The 24640-nt window shown below is 39.8% G+C and overlaps 1 protein-coding gene across 1 annotated transcript in view; it reads left to right on the top strand.

Annotated features, from left to right (window-relative positions):
• The first annotated feature begins 10762 nt into the window (after positions 1 to 10762).
• The window catches only part of add3a (adducin 3 (gamma) a), a 69717-nt gene continuing 55839 nt past the window's right edge, over positions 10763 to 24640 (top strand). Inside the window, exons 1-2 of the mRNA XM_084716149.1 lie at positions 10763 to 11155; positions 22820 to 23064. Coding sequence (XP_084572275.1) covers positions 22870 to 23064 — 195 coding nt within the window. The 5' untranslated portion in view covers positions 10763 to 11155; positions 22820 to 22869. The remainder of the gene's footprint in view (positions 11156 to 22819; positions 23065 to 24640) is intronic.

Below are 24640 nucleotides of genomic sequence, written 5' to 3'. Positions count from 1 at the left end.
GTGTGTGTTTGTGTGTGTGCTTTTTCTCCTTGCTCAGTAACACAGCTGCTCAGACAGTGACAGCATTGTTCCCGGTGAGGACTCCAGGAAGTGACTCTGGACATGTCTCAGTGCGTTAAACATTAGCTGCTCTCTAAATACCTCTTTACCCCTCAAACATGGATTAGAGGCTACTTACAGTCGCTCCCATACCAGCGTAAAACTAGACAGGTCGTAAAGAACTGGATAAACAGACGAGTGACAGCTATACGGGTTTTCTCTGGGTGCGGGTGTGTGTGTTTGGGTGTGTGTTTGTGTGTGTGTGTGCACGAAAAACAAAGTTGATCAGGGCCAAACCTTTCTACACTGCACTGCAGCGTAGCTGTAAAAAGGTCCACTGTAATTGTACATAATTTGTTTTCCCAGTGTCCACTCTTACAAAACATTATAACAACTTGGGCTGCATCCTAAAAGTTGGAGATGCCTCTGTTGACTTGGGCTGAACAATTAATGGAAATTTTATCAAAATTGCATTATGGTCTACTTCAATTTTCAAATCACAATATGTGCGCAGAGAAATCTGTAATTGCCGTTGCTAGCAAGTTCCTAGCTAACCCTAGCTTCTGGGAAAACATGGGAGACATCAGATACGTCTGAGGGTCAGGACAGAAATTGATTAACGTAAGAAAAAAGCTTTAATCACCTCGTTCATGAATGTTATGTCTGCCGGAGATTTTCATCAGCTCTGATGGTTGTTTGGCTGCTCTGTGGAGAGACGTCTGGCTATTTGAGAGGCTAACATGAGTGAAAACCTCCAGGTGAAGTTGGAAAAAACGTCTCACTCTGCTCTTGCTTGTCCTCAATCTTTTCTGCAGGTCAGCTCATGATGAAACATGATTTTCTATGTGAACTGACATGCTGTTACCAAGAGTTAATTCAGAGGCCGTTGTGTGGCTCTATACTGTCCTCCAGGGATCAACTTGACCTCTCTGTCGTGGACAAACAGTGTTTGAAATAAAAGTAGTCAAAACAAGCTGTGTGAAAAAGCACTCCTCTTATGTCATCAGCGTTGCCACACTACCATTAACCGAATGAGTTTTATTTTCTTAAGAATTACCACATCTGTCAGTTTCCCACCATGGGGTGTCCTGCACCAATGGGGTTATTTTTCCTGTTCTTGGGAAAAAACCTCAGCGTTCCCAATAATGAGCTCAAGTGTTTGTACATTCCTGAACAGTTAGCATCAGTGAACGTGCCCCGTCTCTCCTCTCCTGTTACGGCTTGGCGTTTGGTGGGAAATGCTGACAGAACACTGATGGCGAGGCTTTGGCAGTAAATGGATACCAGCATGCAGACGCTCAGGTCTTCCGCTCCGTTGTGTTTTGTTTTTTGTCCACAGCTTATCACAGGGGTCAAGGAGGGGATGACTTCAACCGAAATACGGGATAACTTAAGAGCACTGTGGTGTGCGAAGGACTCATTAATCATCCGACTTGATAACAGTTGCGTGGAGACGGCGGAGTACGAAGCACACGCTGGACCGCCCGGGTTTAGTCTAATCTTGTCTGTAATGTGTCACATGAGTCAACCTAAAGTAATAACAGTTATTTGGGTTTCCACAGGGTCATGATTAGCTATCGTTCAGAGACAAGCCTGCTGTTATCAGCCAGTGAGACATAGCTGCTTGGACAGTCTCCTGGGACTGTCCAAGTTTGATTGGTTCCCTTTGCTCTGTGCTCATATAGGCCAGACAGAGATGCAACAGTTTTATATTTCAAACTCCAATAGGATCTGTCTTAAGTTTTGTCGTTTCGGATGATGTGCAGTGGTGGAAATTCAACTGCAGAGTCTCCTTACATCATATATATGGTTTCTATTTTTATATTTCCTCTGTTTATAATGTTCCTATTTTTAATATGTACGTTCATTTGTTTAGATTGTCCATATTTTTTATACTTACTCTTACTTATGTTTATATTTTTTATTTTTTATATTTTTTATTGATGCATCTTTATATTTTTGCTCTCCACTTTGCTGCTGTAACACTGTAAATTTCCCCACTGTGGGACTAATAAAGGAATATTTTAATTTATCTTATCTTAATTACAGTCCAGATTTCAGAGTGGTTGTTAGGGCTGTCACAATATCAGATTTTTTCTACATGATTAGCATGGTCAGAAGAATTTATGATGCAATATTATCACATGAACCAAAGGAAAAAATGCTTTCAATCAAATCATCTTAAATTTTGTGTTTCTTTTGTTTTGTTTTGTTTTTGTTTTTTTTGTCGCAAATCATTAACACTCAAAATACACAAATACACATGTAGGCAGGTAGAGAGACAGTCTGTAGCCAAAACTGTACAAAAGTCTGCAAAAATTATACTGTGTCTGACCACAGGCTTTAAAGCTACACAACATTTCCTCATTAAAATGTCTAAAAACATTAAACATATGTTATATATGTTGTTCAGGTGTGCACTTACATTATCACAAATTTTATTTATTCAAGGTAATGGTGTGTCTCCTGCTAGCCATTGCTAGCTAGGTCCTGTAACATATAAGTCAGAGAGTGAGGAAGGAAGTCGAAGGACGTGAATAAAACTTCAGACTTATTAACTCGTCCACGAGCATTTCTGCCTGAGTCATGTCAAATAGATTGTCATCAGCTGCTGTGGGTTGTTTAATAGTGAAGACAACAACTCCCATGACCCTGTGTGACTTAACGTCATCAAACTATCTTTTGTTGTTGTTTAAATGTGAGAGTGACCCCTAGCATCAGTTGATTTATAGCTACCAAACATATTTGTGCAACAAAATCCACACTACAGTGTAATGTCTTCATACAATGGACCATGTTTACTGTCTGTTTAGAAGTGGGAGGACTCAGTATTGTGCAGGGATGTGTGTGTGTAGCTCTGTTTCCCTGAGTCAGGCCTGGCAGTGACAGCTAGGGATAGTGTGTGTGTGTCTGTGTGTGTGTATTTGTGTGTGTGTGTGTGTGTGTGTAGAGGCGAGTTGGGCATAAAGTGCTGAGTGATGCACTGACATCCAGGAGGAGGGGGGGTGGTGGAGGTGGAGGGAGATCAGTCTCCTTTCTGTGCCAGTCTGGACCTGGCATATTCACTGCACTGCAGATGAGAACTACTGCGTATCACCACAGGGCAGCACAGAAAAAAACTAATATTGCGCTGGTCGCAAGAAAGAATCTCAGTATCATCATTTAACTGAGCCCACCAACATATGCAAAATGGTCATTCCACTGAAGTCCATCATAAAATTTAATCACACAATAGAAACTCTTAAAAACTCCTTTGTCATTAATGTTGAGAACAGATTTGTGTTTAGTGCAGAACACTTGCAGCTTGTAGCACAGCAGCACCTCATTTTATGTGGCCTGTGAGAGCTTGCAAAGAATGTGATTTGCAACACAATTCAATGCTAATTTAAAGAGATACAGTATCCATAAACTATATGTCCCATCCCAGTTTTGTTATTCCAACACTGAATGTATCCAAAGATAATCAAATGCAGATGCAATTCAGTGATATTCCATACATTTGTATAGTCTTACATTTACAACCAGTTTGACACTCCTGGTTTATAGTAACACTGTTGCACAACAATGATTGTGTGAAAGTAAAAACTGAAGACAGTTAAGTATTGAACATCCTTTTTTAAATATAAAAAGTGATATAAAGCTGGTAATTATTACCAGTATGAATGTTTAATATTAGAGCTGTGAGAGCATGCATTTTTTCTAATCGATGTGACAAAGCAACATATTCCCGCAGGATGGCAGTTTACTGCAGCTGCCTCAATAATTCTGTTTTATTTGACTTTATTGAAGGGTAATGTCATAAGCACAGCGTAGCTTCTTTAAAGCGATAGTTCACCCAAAAATGAAATTTCACTCGATGTCTACTCAGCCCTGTGCTGATGTGAGGATGGGTGAAGATCTCCAGTTCACAAAACATTCCCAGAGCTTCAACAGAAAACAGCGATGCAACCAAATCCAGTACAATTGAAGTGAATGGTGACCAGTGAAGGTCTTTTTGGGTCAAATTTTAATGTCGCGGCTTACGGACAATTGAGCAGTATGAGCAGTATGGAGACATTTTGTGTTTTTTTGTGTTCTTTTTTTACATTTTAAAACTGGTCACCATTTACTTCAATTGTACTGGATTTGGCTTGACAACTTAAGTTGTCAGTGTGGCAGTAAATGTACAGTTCAGGTTCCCAAGAAAAGTCTTATCTGTTATTTCCTAATTGCTGGAAAAGAAGTTAGCTGGGCAGGACGGGCTAACCTTAATGCTAACATCATACCTTTACAGCATCTACTCCATGCAACTGTATTCCTTTGAGAAGCTTCTTTTTTTGAGACAGGGCAAAATAAATCTATTATGATAAATCCCAGAATGGATAACTTCTGTTGTTATTTATTATTTTTCCTCCTTCAAAATAGTTGTTGTTGTCGTTAGCCACTGGCAATCCCAAGATCTCAAGAGCGCTGATCCCTAGACGTATTAATAGATCCCTGCCCTGATCTCAACATGGAATTGAGCCTTCAAAATAAAATTTGCAGTGATGACACGAATGAGCTCAACCCTGTGGCAGGCATCACATGGCTGCGGTAATGTGGTTATCATCAGAGCCCTATTGAATAAAATCATTAAGTGATTTAAAAATTTAGTTTGTTGTGCAGTGATAGACAAGTATAAATACATTGATGTGCCAATGACGTTGATTCCAGACAACCCATTGTGGTGCAGACTTCCCTGCACATTTATTGCACTAAAACATTTTCTTTAAGATGATACTGCAGAGGATAATTCTCAGTCTGAAGTACACAGTCCACCCAAGCTACTTAACACATATAGGGGTATTTTCTTTTCTAAGCATTGGATATCATTTCATAAGCCAGCAGTGCAGGCGATCCCCAGCAGCACATTATTGTTACAGGACAGAGTTTGTGGGGAAAAGACAGTAAGTCATGAGGCGACTGCAGGATGATAGCTGTTGTTTGTTGGTGTGGAGCAGCTGCAGCCCCCTGAGCGAACGCTCCGCTGATTTCCTCCACATGCATGTGATGCCATTTAGAGGAATCGGCCTGTTTTACATAGACAGCAGCGCCCGGCCCGCCCGCCCGCCCGCCCGCCCCACGTCTGTGGAATGCATAACGCAGTGCATGTGTGTGTGTTTGTGTGTGTGTATTGTCAGTCACCCTCATCATTAGGGTTTACAATCTTACAGGCGATCGTCCTCCCCTGTAAAAGATAAGCACGGAACAGTGTGTGAGTGTGTGTGCTCCTAACAAAAGGTCATTGCAATGAGGAATGTGGTCAAATGCCATTGATGTTACAGCCTAGTGAAAATAATGGACAATGCAGTAATGTGTCACGATATAAAACATTCATATTGTATCATCATTATTATTGTTCTATGATGATCAGTTGTTATTAAAATGTTTTATCGTGTTAGACTCAGATAGAGGGCCAGTTTGCAAAATAATAATCAGAAAACACTTAAATGTCAATATAGGGCTGCATGATTATGGTAAAAAAAATGATATTGCATTTATTTTTATGGATACATTACATTTTTTCAGTGGTATTGTGGCCACCTGTAGTTTCAACCAGTATTTGGTACACATGGTTGCAGTACGTTTACAGGTTCACCTCCGAGATGTTAACTGCCTCCTGTGTCAAGCCGTCAATCATACAGTGCTTCTCATTTTAACTGTTGGCTCACAGTGACTGAGAGACATACTATCCATGCATCTACACATACCTCAACACGCACATGTAGGGCAAACACTCATTCTCTCACCGGCATTATTCATTATCTCCTCACAGTGTATCAGATTCATTCAGTTTACCTTCGTGCCTGAACGCGTCACACTTTGTTCCAGAGGTGGAAGAACAAACACTTTGTTATAGGTAATAAGTTTTTCAGGTGTCTGCACTTCACTTGACTATTTATATTTCTGACAATGTTTTCCTTTTATTCCCTGCAAATATCTTTACTCTCTATTTCTTACATTTTCAAAACAAGCTTGTTTCTTCAATTTTAAAACAAAAAAGTTAAAATACAAAAAAAAGCCTAAAAGATTAACATGACTAGACAAAAAAGACATAACAAGATGAAAAAGACGTAACAACACAAAAAACAACATAAAAGACCTCACATCACAAAAAACAACATAAAAGATGTAACAAACAAAAATACCTAACAAGATGCAAAGGACAAACCTAGACAAAAAAATTATGTAAAAGAAGTAACTAGACAAAAAAATGACATAGAGGACATAACTAGACAAACAAGATGGAACAGTTAGAAAGCAACATAAAAGGACGTAACAAAATGAAAAAAGTAACGACAAAAAAGCCATAACAAGATGAAAAACAACGTAAAAGACTCTGCAAGCCAAAATAAATTAACCTAGACAAAACATTACGTAAAAGACATAATAAGATGAAAAAGACGAACTTGGACAAAAAATGACGTAAAAGACTTAACAAGATGAAAAAGATGTAAAGAGACTTAGCTTTGCACAGAAACAGCTGGTAGAAATGACTTACTTTTATACTTCGAGTACACTTCAGAGTCTATACTTTTTCACTTCTACTCGAGTAAAGAAGTTGAAGTTAAGCTTCAAAGTCAACTTGAACAAAACACAAAATATTCATCACTTTTTAAGACAGCTTGAAAAACATCAAACAGCTCCGACGCTGGCTTGAAGTGATATCAGGAGAAAATTCAGAGTCGGATTTCAGGAAAACAATGCAGGAGTGTGTGTAAAGTTTCATTTTGGCAGGTTTTCAGCTTCAGTGCAGGTCGTCAGATTGGTTTGGTTTGGTGTCTGTTGCCTCAGTGTTGCTACAATCTGTAGCAGCTGGCAGCCATGAGCCAAAAAGTTTTTATCTTGTAAGCTATCGAGTGATGACAGTCGGTGTGTACTGCAGCTTGTTACTTCGCCAAAACCTTTGGCACTAAAACCTGCAGACCTACTTGCATAAATTGGAAGCTACGATTTATGACGAAGTTATGTGCCAAAGACAGATAGTGACATGTTTTTACAAGACACTTCAAAGTTAAATATTAATCTTAGTGAGAGAGACACAGTGGCAAGTTCACATATCACTGAACCAGGGAAGAGAGCACTGGGACAAAACAGTAGATTTTGAAAAATAGATTCTAAAGATTAAATTCTTGGTATCAAACCTAGCCAGCCTCCTAGTGATTACACTTTAGATTAAACGTAGAAATCACAATGTTGCATTTTTTTCATTTCACAGTATAGTCATAGTGAGTAGCTTTTTTATTTTTTAAAGTTCAGTCTTCTCTTAATGCTAATCAAAATACGTATTTTTAAACCATAATTCTTATTTAGCTTTGATTCAAAAGGGCTACAGAGTTGAGCAGTATTCCCGCCTTTTTTTTTTTAAACCAGGAAGTGAGACAGGGGAGCTAAGGGTCCAGCTAAACCTTTTTATACCTGATTAAATTATGTATTATTTTAAAACAAAGACGATTATAATAACACATGTACGTATTACTTTTTTAGCAAACCAAAACATGTCATAATTTCTATATATGAAATATATATAAATAAAGAATACACGTCCACAAAGAAGTTGGATTTAGAGTGTTGTTATTAATCATTTTAAAGGGTTTTTTTGGTAGGACATGATGTGTCCCAATTCTCAAGAACAGGTTATTACCATTTCCTGGATATTATTTGACATACAATCAATACAATCTGTTCTCTGCATATTAAATCTAAAACAAACTGATTAAGTGTCTCATTGTATGTGTAAGAGTTAAACAGTTAATTTACTTAGCAGTGGAGATGAAGCCTAATACTGTGGAAATCAAACAGCATCACTCAGGACTTGGCTGACAGGTTGTTGACACCCTGCAGGCTGCCTGGATTGTTTGTTTTTCCTCTGCATGTATGATTTGTGAACTGTTTCTCCTGTGGTTCATGCATCTACAGCGTCTTCACTGGGTGGAGAAGAAGCAGTGCTGTTGTGCAAATTAAGTACATTTCTTGCTTTGGTGGATCAACAGGTGGAGAAACGTCCATGTCCTCGCTAGACATCCTGAGGTGAACACAAAGGCCAAATACCTTCTAATTACACAGTTTTGAAATGTTATAAGAGATAAGATAGACTTTATTGTCCCGAAGGAAATTTGTCTTGATTACATGCAGTACCTGCTGTTAAAAGATACAAAAAAACACATACAGTTCCTACATACAATATACAACACAGAGAGCTGTTGCTATTCACAATCACACACATTCAGTGCAGTTATAGTCACTTTTCATCAGAATCTTAATGTTGACAATCCGACAATCAACCTTAAAACACTGTAAAATGTCTTTGTTTAACTTTGTAATCAGCTGAGCTGGACAAAAATTGATTATTCACTGTTTATTTACTGTAATACTTTATTATGTATATCACTATCTTTAGGTGCAGATCCTGGGTGGGACGGAGGGCGTGTCCATCTCAACTTCCTAAAAACGTGAAGTTGCCCCCCCCCCCCCAAATAAATTATGTCTAAATAAATGATGTACCTGAAAATATATATATTTAATCAAAATATCATGCTGAATGGTATGAACTTTCATCTTTTAAAAACAAGCAGTGTATTGCCGAGCCAGTCAATATGTGTAGTGTATGTGTCTGTGTCAAACACTTCGTCACAGGTTAGTTAATGAAGTTACTGAGTAAATGACATGTGTGCCGATCGTGACTGTTGAACAAATTAAATTATAATAGAGTCTTAGTAATGGCTTCACTGAAGTTTTTACTGTGGAAAAAATATGGCATTACCATAAAACACCTGTTTTGAGAATGGAGTCTGGTTTAACAGTCTGTCCACTTGAAAGACTGTCAGGAGCAGAGGATATTTTAACATTAATAATTCACATAAATTGAGTCGACCTACCTTTTAATTTAAGTTGAGTTTAAGTAGAAGTGGGGGGACAGTAAGTGGAGCTAAAACCGATCTGTTTTCTACTTCTTATGGCTTGTAGTACAATGTCACGTAGCACAAACTGCATTGAAAATAGAGACAGTGGCTCCACTCTGCAGAGCAGGAAGTCCAGGGCTGAATTTCACCACTGTCTTCCCATCAGTTGTAATGAGTTTGGTCTTGGCTTTTTAAACGTATCAGTTGGGGATGTACTGCAGGTAGGCCTGAGCGAGATGGGTGAAAAGTTTATCACCAGGGTGAAGTTACATATCAGTTGATGTTTGATAATTATTGGTCACATAGCTTGTGAGTCTCATGCTCCCGTCATCCCGCTCATAACGTGGTCCTGACACTCAGTCCGAGCCGCCTGTAGCCAGTCTTTTTCCTGTCTTGATGTTCCCATAAAATCAAACATGCAGGAAGGGTGTGTGTGTGTGTGTGTGTGTGTGTGTGTGTGTGTGTGTGTGTGTGTGTGTGTTTGACAGGACGGGGACGTGCTCACTGCAGGAGAGGGAGCTCAGTTATAAAGAAACTTTTTGAAACTGCTTTCTATGTGAACTTTTCATGTTCTCTCTTGCTCATTATCTCTGGATCATTAGCTCTGGATCAGGATCATATAGCTTGTAAATATATAGTATGTGTGAGCTTTTCCCTCTTTGTGGATCTTGGTTGTTCTTTTATGGAGTCATAGGACTGCCATATAAAAAACCTTAAAATGAACAATGTCTCTGCAGTGACCTTGTGATTATTTGAATAATCGATTAAACAACAATTTTGTTAATCGATTACTAATTTTGAGTAATTTTTTTAAAATCAAAATTGTCTAATTTCGGCTTCTTGCAAGTATTTTTTGGTTTCTTTACTCCTCTAAAAGAGTAAACTGAATATCTTCATCTTCGGTTTTGGGACACACTGATTTTTCATCATTTTCTGACATGTTATAGACCAAACAACTAATTGATTCATCGAGAAAAATTTTCAAACAGATGAATCGAAAATAATAGTTAATTGCAGCCCGAGATTATTTGGCTCTAGATTTCTCTGTCTACTTTTTATATTGCTGCTGATTTCTCGCTGCAACCAACATAAACTTTCTTTACTTGCTTTTGGGCAAAGACATGAATCACAAACAGCTTACCCCGACCTCTGACCTGGGACGTGACCTGGAGTCATTTAACTGACACATTTTCATTTTAAAATCTCATTTTTAAAAGCGTCCTCTGACTTTTTTTTTTTTTTTAGAAGATATTTGGTCTTCGAGTTCACCACACAGAGCCAGATAACACTGATTCCGAGGTGCAAAAGCAGCCATGAAGGCCGATGCCGGTTTGTGCGGCTGTAGGTCCACTGCTGCCAGACGAGCTCATAAACACTGACCTTTAGTACAGTTGCCCAGAGGGGCGGCGGGGTGGCGGGAGGGGAGGGGGGCGTGGACGAGGGACATAAAGAGATAGAAAAGAGAGGGTAGTGGAATGTGGGAGAGGGAGACCAGAAAGTGAATGGATCAAAGAAAAAAGAGAGACAGAAAGAAAGAAAAAAAGATGACTAGACAGACAGAGAGGGAGTGAGGGTAGGCAGGGAGGACGAGGAGGAGGAGGGGTGATTAGTGTGTGTGAGCCTGAGCTCTGATTGGTCTAGAAGGCCTGTGTGTGTGTGTGTGTGTGTGTGTGTGTTTGCCTCAATCTGTGTGTGTGAGCTTCTAGCCAGTGGGCGGGGGATTAAGCTTGCGTCACGTGGTCCCTTTAGCTTCTTTTCCCCGCAAACACACACCCTCATTTGCAGAGAGCACACACACACACACAGACTCACACATATATCCTCTCTCTCTTACACACACACACACACACACACACACACTCACAGCTGTTGATACTTCTCTCTCTGATGAACGCCGGGGCAGCTGAGGAGCAGAGCCTGCAGGAATCCGGGAGAATCTGCTGTCTGCTGGTAGGGAGCATCTATATGGAAAATCTGGACGGACAAGTGAACCGACTGGTTTTGTGATCGCAGCCTGGTTCTCACTTTCTGCCGCTCGTATCCCGCTCTTTCTCTTGGCTTCTCCCTGGGACTCAGTGTTGGAATTTAGTCGCAGACGCCGAGCAGCAGAGAAAAATAGAGACATGTGTTTTGCCTCAGCCGCCTACTACTACTGCCGGTTCTCTCCCATTCACTGACTGAGGAGGAAATACAAGGTTGGTTCACTGGGCTTGGCTCATTTGTTTACGTGCCAGTTTCTTGTGTCCTTACACCTGGTTGGATCTTTTTTTTTTCTTTTTGGCGTACATTAATTTTAAATACACCCAGTCCTCTCATTCATTTCATATAAGAATCCAGATTGTCTTCTCTTTTTTTGTGTTCCCACCAAAGATCAGCATCTCTGAAACTGATTTTGTAGTTTTAGGGGAATTCCATGTTAGTGTGGCTGCTTGGGCACACACACACACACACACACACTCCTGCACTATAAACACGCTTGGCAGTAACAGTGCAGTGAGTGTGAGCACCAGGGTAGATTAGCTGTGGCTGTTATCTCTGATATGTACAACATGTATGACACGATTGAAATTGGGTTACTGCAGCAATAAGAATCAGTCGTCTGCATATATAAGCATTTAGGCTGCAACTAATGGTTATTTTCTTTATCATCATTCATTTTCTTGATTAATTGATTATGTTGTTGTCCATTAAATGTTAGAAAATGGTGAAAAATGTTGATTGCTGTTTCCCAAATGTCTCGATTTGTCCACAACTCAATGATACAAAGTTTAAAGTCATGGAGGACTGAAGGAATCAGAGAATATTTACATTTGAGAGGCTGTCAGAGAATCTGGACATTTCTTCAAAATGAAAAGGATTGCCCACTGGCTTGGGACAAGTAAAATGCCATGCTGAGCTAGTAAATGTGGGCAAGTGGTAAATATAAATTAAACTGTCAAATTATTATGATAATCAGGTGATGGTTGGATGATTTTGGTTCCTTTTTTTGTGGGGAATATTTGCATATTCTAATTACTTTTGAAGACACCCAGTCCTCCCATTTCTTTCTAATAAGAATCTAGCATGTTTTTTTTCCCCACAGTCCAAAGATCAGCATCCCCAAAACTGATTTTGTAGTTTTAGGGGAATTCCATGTTAGTATGGCTACTTGGGCACACACACACTCACACACACACTCCTGCACTATAAACACGCTTGGCAGTAACAGTGCAGTGAGTGTGAGCACCAGGGTAGATTAACTGTGGCTTTTATCTCTGATGTGTACAACAGTAGAGCCTGTGTGCAAAGAAAGGAAGACACAGTTAGTTAGTACTTCAAGGCGGTCAGAGACTGGGTCACAGGAGATTTTATTAGATTAGATTAGATTTTTTAAATATGTATATTGTTTTACTGATAAGATGAAAAAAGGAGAGCCTGTTAATTCTAACTAAATGCACTGATTTTGTTTATTTATGAAGCAGGAAGAAATGGCAGAAAAGGTGGTCAGGAAGGTTCATTTACACGCCGTTTACAGGTCACTGCAGCAGCAAGAATCAGTCATCAACATTTTGAATGAATATTAGGACTGCAACTAACTATTGTTTTCATTAGTGATTCATCTATCTATCATTTTCTTGAGTAATCAATCCCTTGTTTGGTCCCTAAAATGTTAAAAAACGGTTAAAAATGTGGATCGCTGCTCCTCAAAGCTCAGGATGACGTCCTCAAGTGTCTTGATTTGTCCTGACCTCAAAGATAGTTTTCATGGAAGACCAAAGAAATCAGAAATCAGTCAGAGAAGTCAGTGAATTTAGCCTTTTTTTTTCTTCAAAATGACAGTAAGAACTTCCCACTGGGCAGTGGCAAGTAAAATGCCATGTTGGGCTAGTAAATCTTGCACGTCACTAAAAACTAATTAAACTATCAAACTATTTTGGTAAGTTGATAAAGTATTTTTTCATGCAAAAATGGCAGAAAAATGCATCTTAAATATGGAAATGTACCATTTTTCTCAGTTTATTATAATGTAAACTGCATAACTTTGGGTTTTGGACTGACAAAGTGAGACATGTAAAGACATCGCACTGGATTTTGAGAAACTGGCACGGACATTAATCAACATTTTCTGACATTTTATAGACGTTGCAGCCCTACATTAAACATGACATTGACAAATGATTAATTAATTATTAGAATAGTTGGTGATTAATTTAATTGTTGAAAACTAATCAAGTGATGGAAAAAAGTAAAAAGTCAAAATTCTCTGATTTCTGCTCTCAAATGTGAATATTTTCTGGTTATTTTTGAACATGTCATAGACCCAACAACTAACCGATTAGCTGAGAAATGAAAAAAAGATTAATCGACTATGAAAATAATCATCAGTCGCAGCCCTTGTTTTGAGGGAATGCCAGTTAAAAGAATCCAAATAAGTTTTTTCGTGTGTCTCAACCTGCACAAGAACCAAATTGCTGCACTTAAATAAAGTTGCACAAGAAACCAACACCGCAAACTACAACCAGCCGCTGTCATGTGTTCTGTTACACAAAAAAACACCAACCGCTGGCACGTTGGTGGGCTGGTGGGAAGAAGAAGAGCAGTCGTCTGTGTCTCATAGTAAAGCCGCTGGAGGACCTGTAAGCTGCTGGCTCGCACGCCGTCCTCCAGTTTCACTGCTGGATCTGTCATGCGGGCTTGTTTAGACACACCTACTCCTCTGTGAGCGTGTGTGCGAGCGGGGCTGACACTGCAGGTCACTTGTGTGCAGATTTGTTGGTGTGCCATTTACAGTGTGCGTGGATATAATTAGCCGACGTACAGATTCTTTCCAGGTATTGTTGCCGTTGGGGTTGTAACACAACCCAAAAGGCGGAGTGTCTATTTTTAGGGGTGGCAGCTCGGAGAGACACAGGCAGCCACGCTTTGAAGCTTCCCCCAGGCATGATAAAGATATGAGGTGTGTGTGAGTGAGTGGGTGGGTGGGTGGATGTGTATGTAGTGGTGTTGGCGTGTGTTTGTTTTCACTGCCTGTGATATTAATCAGCATTATTGTGACGTCGGTGGGTCTGCAGCTAACAATTATTTTCATTATCGAGTAGTCTGCAGATTATTTTCATGATTAAAGCCACTACGAGGAACTTTCATATTGTGTTGACTTTGGAGGACCTTGTGGACACATCTGCTTGTGTTTCCACAATAATAACCACTAAATATGGCACCAAAATTAAAATGATCTAAATAAAATGTTTCTTTTTAATTGATTAACACACAACACAGGCTTGTTTCATGTGATTTCATGGGGTCAGTCTTCTCTCCACATGGTGTCATTAACTTATGTAGGTCATATAGAGGCATCACTGAAAAACTGAGTGTCTTTCATAACCAGTTAAAAACTCCTTATAGTAGCTCTGATTGATTATTTATTCTGTTCACTGTGACGTCTTCAGATTGTCTCTTTTGTCCAATCAACAGTCCAAAACCAATAGTCTCTCCATTTACTGTCATAAATGACAAAGAAAAGCAGCAAATCCTCACATTTAAGAGGCTGGAAATATTTGACATTTTTTGCTTGAAAAATGACTGAAGCAATTAATTGATTATTAAAATAGTTGGCCACCAATTTTCTTTCAATTGCACGGTTTTATCTACCATTGTTTTCCACCGCTGCCCCCCTTTGAAGGACACAAAATATTTTATTTTATCTTGTGAATTCTTCACGTTCACACGTTTTAGTTTAGAGACTTTTATTTTGAAATTTTACTTTGAAAGTACACATTTGTTTCCGCTTCCTGCTGCTATTTTTCTGTAATAGAGCAAAAGTCACAGACGAGGTGTCGTCAGGCTCATATAGCACTATGCCTCAACTCCCTCTCAGTTGTACATGATGTTACGCTGTTAACCTCGACAAGTGATAAGCTTAGCATGTTAGCTTATCTGTATTACTGTGAGCGCACACTTAACATGTTTTTTTGCACACAGTTAATGTTGTCACGTCACATATATGCAGTATACATGCAGAGCTTAAATCCCCTGACCAATCAAGTAATCGACTGACCGCTGCTGCTCCAGACATTGGTTTTATTTGTTCTTTCTTTCTACGTGCATTTCATCTTGTACAAAGTTCTGAAGGACAGAAAAATAAAAGGCGACACGATGGGGGAGAAGTCAGAGGGGAGAATGACGGGCAGAGATGGAGAGACATGTAGCAAACCAGAGAGACAGGAGCAGACAGAGAGATGCAGCGACAGATAGAGGGGCAGCAGACGCTGGTTTGCAGATTAGCTGGCTGTCATCAGATGAAGATGGAGAGCTGTTTGTTGTCTGAGCTGCTCCAGCTCCAAATGTCAGAGGACCACTGAGGCATTATGGGTGAGCGCTCTGTCTTAGAGATATAGTGGAAGCTCCTGTAATAGTGATGAAGGAAGGAACTGAATAAGTTTTGCCTGCTTTTATTTCATTCATTTTGCATATTTGTTGCCCGCAGCACGCAAACATTTCCAACTCATGCATTTAAAATGAAGCAATGCTCGTCCATGTCGGTACATAAATACAACACAATCACCAATTCTTAATACATAATTATGTCAAAATGTTTTGTTGTAGATAATAAAGTTGGAATGATTTGCTAATTAATCAATTAGTTGCTCTAAGTGCTTAATCGTCAGTTTTCAAGCTAAACTTAGTTCCTTCTCCTTAATTGTACGTTTGTTTGTTTGTTCTTTTTGTTGTTGTTTTTTTTAGTAAATTGAATGTCTTTGGACTATAAGTCGAAACAAGCTATTTAAAGCCATCATTTCAGGGTTCAGATTGAATAATAAATAATAATTGTTAATAGCAACCCTAGTAGAATGTAGTTTCATCTAAACTCATATATTTTATTAATTTTTGCAGCCTCCTAGTGCTGGTCAATACAGATATCTTTAATTTTAATATTTACTATGATGCAGATGGTTATTTTTTAAATGGGTATGTATTTTTTCAAAATAATGTTTATTTTTAGAAAAAAAAAAGGGATTGGAAATGGGGTCAGGCTGCATCGCAGTGCCCGACAGTTATTGTCCATTGAGCCCTCTGCCATCATGATATTGTGATTTTAAAGTCCCTGATGAAAACCTGATGAATATGTATTTAAAGGAAAAGCAAAAATAAAGGATGTGTGTATCATAACAGGAAAAACCCCATGAGGTTCTGCCCAATTTGTCCATTGTTTTGTTTCACTATGGACTTTGTCGTATGCCAACTCTGTAGACGTCGCCCAACCCTGATCTGAAAAATCACATGACACATACAAGGCATTTTTGTTTTTTGTTTTTTTTTTAACAAAAGCAGATATGCTTCTTTATACAGCCAGCCTTTAACTTTCAGGGTGTATTGCACCACACACCACGCTACATTTCCTTTCCGCCATTCCCTTTAAGTTTGGTGCAAAAGTATGTGACCGTCTCCGACTGCATGCTCAGTTTTCATGTCTCATTGGTTTCCACAGTCATGTGACACGGGCCAGCTAAATATAAAGTGTCAGGACTGTTTATTGACACAAAAATACCAAAGTACTGATAGCATGTGGAGGTGATGCAGCCACACAGTTTTTTTAAAGGGACAGTTCACCCCAAAATCAAAATACACATATTTTTTATCCATCTATATTGATTTGTGTGATCTGCAGAGTTTTGAAGATATCAGCTGGAGAGATGTCTGCCTTCTCTCCAGTATAATGGGACTAAATGGGACTCAGCCTGTGGTGCTGAAAGTTACTTTCTTTTCCTCTAGAAAGAAAGTAGTTCCTACATGAAACTGCTCACAGCAAAGTCTTTGGATTCTCTTGATAATCCGGGTTATGATTTTTGGAAAGAGACACTGGTTTAGAATTTTTCAAATGTATTATCTTGGTGCCCTTTGGTCCCATTATATTAGAGAGCAGGCAGACAACTCTACAGCTGATATCTACAAAACGTCACAACAGAAAAATTGAGATAGATAAATAGGACTTCATGTAAGATGAAAAATATGTTGTTGTTGTTTTTTTGTTTTGAGCTGAACTTGCCCTTTAAAGGAATCAATACCAAATGAGTGCCTTGTGAGTATCAATATATTGATTCTGCAGAATCGATTTGCTCACTTATGTTTAAAACATAGAGAAGTATTATAAATCTCTTGCTCTTATGCAGTAACAGCCTGTTGTTAAGGTTACCATGCATCATGTAACCCCTGGTAACCAAAAACATGTTAAACAAAGTGAAGTTTATTGCAATAAGTAGCTTTAATAGATTCTTTAAATGATTGCCAATAGATGAGAAACTTGTCTACTGACAAAGACGGCTTATGTCTGCAGAGCTGCTGAACATGGGGGACAGGGAGGGAGGGGGGCTCTCTAAAGGTCACGAGGTTAGAGGTTACGGTCACCTTGCCTCGGGCTGCGGTCGCAGTCTAGCGCCCTTCAGTAAACACAGCCGGCCTCGTCTATCTGCCACAGATTAATGGAGCTTAAATCAATTACAATACAGCGCTGTCCTCCGCCGCCACATCTTTAAAGGGCAATTGTGTCTCAAATTTGTCGGTCACTGAACTCAGTTTAAACTTTCGGCCGCTGTTGCGAAACTTCAGTGTGTTTGATTCAAACAAATCACAAGAGAGCATCTGCCCCGAAGCGTGACATTTGAATTATAAACATCGACGCTGTACTGCGAGGATCAGATTTCATTCTTACTCAGATTAATCATGACATCCACCATCCCCCCCCCCCCCCCCCCCCCCCCGCCCCCTCCTCCCCCTCCAAAAACCTCCCAACTGTCGATCTCTCTGGATGAGACCAGGGCCAAGGGGGTTCTGGACGGGGACAATGATCTATTGACAGAGGTGGAGGGAGGGTGGAAGCTCATGCTGGGGACTGCTGGAGTTGTGTGTCTTGTGACATAGCAGGCATGGGATGGTGTGCTGGTGTGTGCGTGTGAGTAAAAGGGGAAGGGAGGGGGAGGGCTTCAGAGCTCCGAGGGGGGTGTGTAACTTTATTTTGGTGAGGCTACAGCTGTTGCATGCGGCCGCGCAGAATTCCACTCATTCAGCAAATGTTAGGCATGAGCTTCTGCTGTCAATCACTGCTTCTCTCATGTGTTTCTGAGAACGGTGGCTGATTGTGGGCACTACTTTTTATTCACTTTAAATAACTGTTAGGGGAGAATGGGGTGTCATGATTCTCCAAATCCACAACGCAATGTGACTTGTGATTTTAAGTTCATGATTTTGATTCAGTTTTTGGGTTTAACCTTTCTTTTCTTTTCTTTTTTGACAAGGTTGACACCGATTCTGCCTTCAGCTCATTTCGATCAGTTTTTGATTTATGCCTCATATTAGAATCGTGACACCCCTACAGAAGAATAATTGCCTAATTTAAAAAGATTGTAAAAACTGTAGAGTTGATGATCATGCCTTCAATACTACTCCCATCACCAGCCCATCATTTTTCTGTTTTATCCCGGCCTGTACTGTTCACAACCCTTTCAGTAAGCAGAGCAGTACAGGCGATCAGGAGGATGAATTCAATATCAGGTTACATAACTCTGCTCTGCCCAGCTGGCTCCAATTAAAGAGGATTTTTTGGGCGGCTTTTATTCATTTCCATACTATAATCACAGCTTTAGTTGTAGGATCAGGTAGAGAGCGAGAGGTTTCCAGTGCCCCGATGTGTTCTCTAGGTCTAACAGATAACGTGGATGTTTTGGCATGTTCAGATAAAGGATTTTTTTTTTTTAGGTTAAACATTCTCACATAATAGGTTATGGTTAGCTGATGCATTAAATTTTCCAACTGGCCAATCCTAATTCCCTTAATTCACTGAGTTAGATGTGAAAATATTCTGTATTTCTTTGAGAAAAAAGATCTTCCAAAAAAGTAACTGCACATGGACTGAACTAGCCAGTATATTCGTCGATCACTCCCACCCTATTAGAGGTGTACAAGTCTTTGTTTTCCCCTACTATTTCCAAAAACTTGTAACTGCAGAAAACACTGACATCGTCTGCATAGAGGAGTTGTGTACCAGTTCAAATTCCCAATGGGGAAAATTTAGGTGGGAAAAACAAGTGACACAATGAACTACTACTGTTGAAGTAAAACTTTTGTTTTGAATAACGGATAATTGTGATACCTGCTGTCTCATAACACCAACTGTTGTGGTATTTTATTGAAAAACATTAAATGTTACCAGCTATACTGTACTAAATAGAGAATAATAATACCAATACCTTCAGTGCTTTTCCAAACAAGTTACAAAGAATTTAACAACAATTTGGTACAAAAGAAGGTAATAGAAAAGGTTAATGGAATAGTATGATAATGAATGAATTAAAGATAATAAGACAAACAGTAAAATTAGTCAATTTAAAGCCTAAAAAGTGACTTAAAATAAGACGGTGTATTAGCTCACCGGACCCCCTCACCTCTTATGGTTTGATGGAGGAATGGCCAGGAATGATCTACCAGAGGGTCTCAGGTTGGATTTAGGCTCGTAGGAGGTCAGGAGGTCGGCTGTAAGTGAACATTAAAATCTAAAAAACTATTCCAATATGCGCTGGAAGCCAGTGAAGTGATTTTTAAACCGGTTAGATGTGTTCCCTCTTGTTTTACCTGGAAACGAGTCTGGCCGTGGCATTTTCAGTCAGGTTAAGTTTAAGGAAGGCATATTTTTATTGTTAATCCTTTGGAAAGGAAGCGCTGAATGTTGTTTCTGGCTTCCTTGAATATTTAAATTGGTACAGCAGCAACACTCTGGACGTCAAAGTCTCAACACAGTGGTTTTCTTCCATGGTAACAAGTAAAGACTTTGTGGTTATGAGAGAAAAACCCACTAAAAACACTACATGCCGTACGCGTTCATCCACTTGAAGGGATTTCTGTTTGTTTGGTCTGAGTACGACTCCATACACTGAGCTGTGTGTCACTTCACTAATCTCAAACATCTTTTTAAGTGGCATTTGACCTGAGTGAGTAGCTTAGCGGCATGTGCGGCACCAAATCACCTCTCTCCAACCCCCTGTTTCCCATCATGTAGAGTTAAGAGCAGAAAAGGGCTAAACGGGGAGAAACAGTCACTTCTGGCAGAGTAACCCCTAAATTTTGATCCTCCTCCAGTCAGATGACCACTGTTCTTTTGAAGATGGGAAGCAGCGGGATACCTCCTTGTGCTCTCTCTCATTTCTCCGCTCTTCAAGCCAAAACACCATCTGGTAGAGCTTCCATAAGCCCCGCCTTTCCCTAATACACTACCAGCTTATCTTCAACGCTACCACAGCAGCAGCAGTGTTGCAAAGGATTCTGGAAAATGCTGTTTTATGTGTTTGGCTGCCTGCTCATCTTTTTACCTCAACCAAGGACCATGTGTTTGATTTCATATGTTTGTTTTCTAGTTACGTGGTTTGTGCAGGTGCTGAAAATACTTGAAAATGCTTGAACGTCAAGGCAACTTACAGACATGAAACTTAGTTGTGTTTTCCATTAATGTCATCATTCTGTAGAATTCTATCACAAAACATTTGGTTGTTTATAATGCAATAATATCTGATTTAATGCAATAAAAATGTGAAATAATGATTTTGAGTACATATATATATACATACATATGTATATATATATACACATATATATATACATACATATATATATATATATATATATATATATATATATATATATATATATATATATACATATATATATATATATATATACATATACACATATATGAGAGAGAGAGATATGTAAGGTGCTAGAAAATCTTTACAATGCACCTTGAAAATACCTGAAAAGAGCTTGAATTTGACTTTGGAAAAGGTGTAGGAAGCCTGCAGTTAGTCTTCAGGACTTCTATAAATAACCATGGAAAGTCTGGCCACTGTTGAACAAGTGGCAAACAAGTGTTAGTGTTGGATAGATAGGGCTTTTTGATCATGAACTGCTGCACTTAAATGAAAAGAAAATCTATGTTTTCTAGCTTTCTTGCCTTTGCTTCATTGTCAGATTCCTCTCATATTTCTCTCGGCATCACAAAATAAACTCTCTAACCTACATGCAAACTTTGCCATATTTATTTCCACCAAGGATATCATATTTTTGGTGCGATCTTTTTGTCAACAGGGTTATGGAAAAACTACAGGACTGATTTTAATGAAACTTGATAGAAGAGTGTCACATGGGCTAAGGGAGAATCCATTAAAATCTATGTAAAGGAAAAACAGTTTTTCCTTCTAAACACATTATACATGTTAGAAAATAGTCACTGAAAACATGAAGACTGAGATCTGTGTAGCACTGAATTGTCGAGTTAAGTCATAAATGTACCCTCATCGACTCTCTCAGTCCAAATCAGCCCAACTTTTCACTTGAGCTCGCTTCAGTTCCAACAAGCTGACACAGAAGTCAGAAATGTCACAGTCACCGTCCTCTGGTGGCTCAAACATGTCTTGACATGTCAGTGCTCATTTTTTCATGACTTTGTTTATATTTACACATTTTTAGTCATTCAAATGTGGCTGGGTGAGTAATAACACATTTCTGTGTGGTGGCAAACACACGTTTATCATTGCTTCAAAAACTTTCAGGATCCGAAACCTGAGGCAAGTGAACAAATTAATTTACTGTTTCATTAAAGCTACAACAAAGAGCTTTTATTTTGTTGATTTGGAGGCCCCTGTGAACTAAATCAGTCGTGTTTTTACTGTAATAACCACAATATATAATGTCTAAATAAAATAAGTCTCACTTATTCTTCTTTTGAACAGGCTATAGTATTACTCACTGTAACTTTGTCTGGGAAAATGTGAACACAGGCTGATTTAATCTAATTTCAAGGAGAATCCGACCTGGTGGCTGGCATTAAAAAATACTTATATAGAAAATAGCCAGTCTTCTTGCCAGTGGTCTTGTTTGCTTATATAGATCATGTCGAGGCATCAGTAATAAACTGAGACTATTTCATAACCAGTTAAAACTCATTGTAGTACCTTTAAAATTGTGCGATAGGGCATTTGGCCTTGGTAGAGGTACACACTCTCTAAACGGCCCTTTAGTTTCAAACGTATTTCCTTTCACCCTTATTGGTTTTGTCCCTTGGCATGACAACAAGGTACTGAGAGGCTGCGTCACACTTGTTGCTTTTACTGTAATAATTCTTGTATCCTGCAAAATGCTTGTTGTCATACCAGCTGACCTGAGAATGAGCAGTGGGAGTAGACAGAAATGAAACAGAAATGCTCCTGTCCTCTGTCGGGTGGTGTGTCAGTGTGACCTGACTAAAGCCTACGTGCAGTTGTGACACACTGTGTTTGTGGAACGAAACTCCGCTGTCAGGCCAGGAGCTTGTTATTTGCGTCAAAGCAAAGAGCAAAGAGCTGCGTCCACCCATCACAGGCCTTCCTGTTTGATGAACACACGCTGTGAACAGACGCATTCATTATGTTTTTTGTGACTAAATTGGGTTATCATATGTCAGATGTTTTCTATGAGTTTTGAAAGTAATACATTACTTTTTGCTTACCCTGTTAAGTAACTACTTGCATTAGGAAGTTTGTCTTGTTGAAGAATGACAACAGTCATTTATCTCAGATCTGTGGGGAGGAGTAGCAACATCACTGTGATGATTGTGTGGAATTACAGCCTCTTTAATGTTCCATCTCTGTTTCCAACTTGCTATTTGGACTGCAGAACTCATTTTTTTAAGTTTGTTACTTATTGCTCATTTAAGGAAAACGTACAAAATTTGCAACCCTAGTAGGAATAAGGCACCATAAATTTAGGCTAATTCATGAAAACAGACTCGCTCAACTTTTCCCTTCAAGTGATGTAATTTGTGTTCTAACGTGTCCACCTCTCTGTCCTCTTCTCCGCAGGTGAGAGTCACAGCTGCAGCCATAGAGCGAACGAGTGAGGCGAAGCAGGCATGAGTGCGGACAGCCATCAGGGGGTGGTGACGACCCCTCCCCCGCCCAGTGGAGGGACTAAGGAGCGCTACTTCGACCGGGTCAACGTCAACGATCCGGAGTACATCAGGGCCAGGAACATGTCGCCCGACCTGCGGCAGGACTTCAACGTCCTGGAGCAGAAGAAACGTGTCACGCAGATCTTACAGAGCCCCGTAAGTCAAGCCTGTGATTTTAGGTTTCAAAATTAGGGGAATCCTTCCTGTCCTGGCATTTGACCTTTGTGCCCTCAAGAAATTGACAACACCAAAGGTCGAGTGGCCTTGGCCCTAAAATGCTGAAATTCCAGGCCTTTCCTCCAAGGTCCAACAAAGCTGACAGAACTCCCTCAGAAAAGAAGAGACACCCTCACGCTGAGTTTAATTTTGTGCTAAGAGAAAAAGTTATTGGCTGCACAGTGAAGCAGAAATTAGCAGAGTCATCTCACAGAAAGTCCATTGGCTGGCTCAAGCCTTGTTTTTTTCTGGCTGTCCAGATTCTGAAACTGGCAACTCCAAATTTCCTGTAGGTTGGAACATGAGAGTCAATGTGTTTGTCTGTCTATATTTGTTGGCTGTGTGATAGACTGCTGATCTGTTCAGGCGGTACCCCACCTGCTGCTCAGTCTATATTAGGCCCCAGTTCCCCACATCCCAGAACAAAGCAAACAGTTTTAGTCAAGTAATGGAGTGGTGGGAGGGAAAACTACCTGTATGCTTAAAAAAAGAAAAAGTTCAGTGCTCAGAAGTTCAAATAAGAAGTTCACTCAGTAGAGTGCAGATCCCCAACAGGCAATCGATGGTGAAGCACCTGCTGCAATGTCACCACAACTACCAGATGCAACCAGCATACGCATCACATACGCTGTCTCTAGCTTAAACATGATTTCAAACTAAAGCAGTTGTTGAACACTTGTGGCTCCTAGCGGTCAGTCAAGAAGGGTGAGAAGTCAGCTGACAACGGTCGTATAAAACAGAGCAGTCAAAAAGTAGAATTACTGCTCAGTAGTTTGCAAGATTAGCTCCGGACAAGACACAGGTCCTTTGATCACGCACGCACACAATCACTCACGCATGCACATGTGGAAGCAATTGCATGATCCTAAGCCTGGCGGGTATAATGAAGGTGCTCTTTGGCAGGGAATGCAAAAATTCAAAAAAGAAACAAGGTCCAAGGCTATTTCAAAGTGACATTTTAAAAGCATGTACAATGCTTGTACAAAAAAACGCTGGATCTCAACCTTTGCGTCATGACACAACGGCCTTCCTCGGGGTTTGAACATCCTGAAGAGGTCTGTTTGTGCATATCTTTGCCAGAATCTTTTTTTCTTCTTTTTTGGACCGTCTGTATGTTATTCTGTCTTTGTCCAAAGAAGGCAGCAGTTGAATTATCAAGATTGCAGAAGACCCAGCGGAGAACTGTCACAAGCAAATATCTTTTCACCTCACTGACTAATATCTTGAGTAATCAGTTCCCATTTTCTCTTTCTGTCAGTTATTATTCCCCAATCAAGTGATTTCTGAAGACGTTACAGCAGCAATTGCATCACATGCTTGTGTGTGTTTGTGCTTGTGTTGATGTTGTGACATTGGCCACAGAATCACAGCAGTCAGCGGCCTGCTAAAACCCTAATATACCCACCAGCTACCACGCCCTCGCTCAGAGAGAGCCGCCGCCTGCTGGAGCTCTCCAAGTGCCCTCCAGGCCAGAGGCTCTCATGTCGGGTCAGGTTTTGCTGAAGTAAACAACTCT

The sequence above is a fragment of the Lutjanus erythropterus genome, chromosome 3, assembly GCF_056507025.1.
Source record: "Lutjanus erythropterus isolate fLutEry1 chromosome 3, fLutEry1.hap2, whole genome shotgun sequence".
NCBI classification, from domain to species: Eukaryota; Metazoa; Chordata; class Actinopteri; order Lutjaniformes; family Lutjanidae; genus Lutjanus; species Lutjanus erythropterus.
This window is presented reverse-complemented; position numbering and strand designations above follow the sequence as displayed.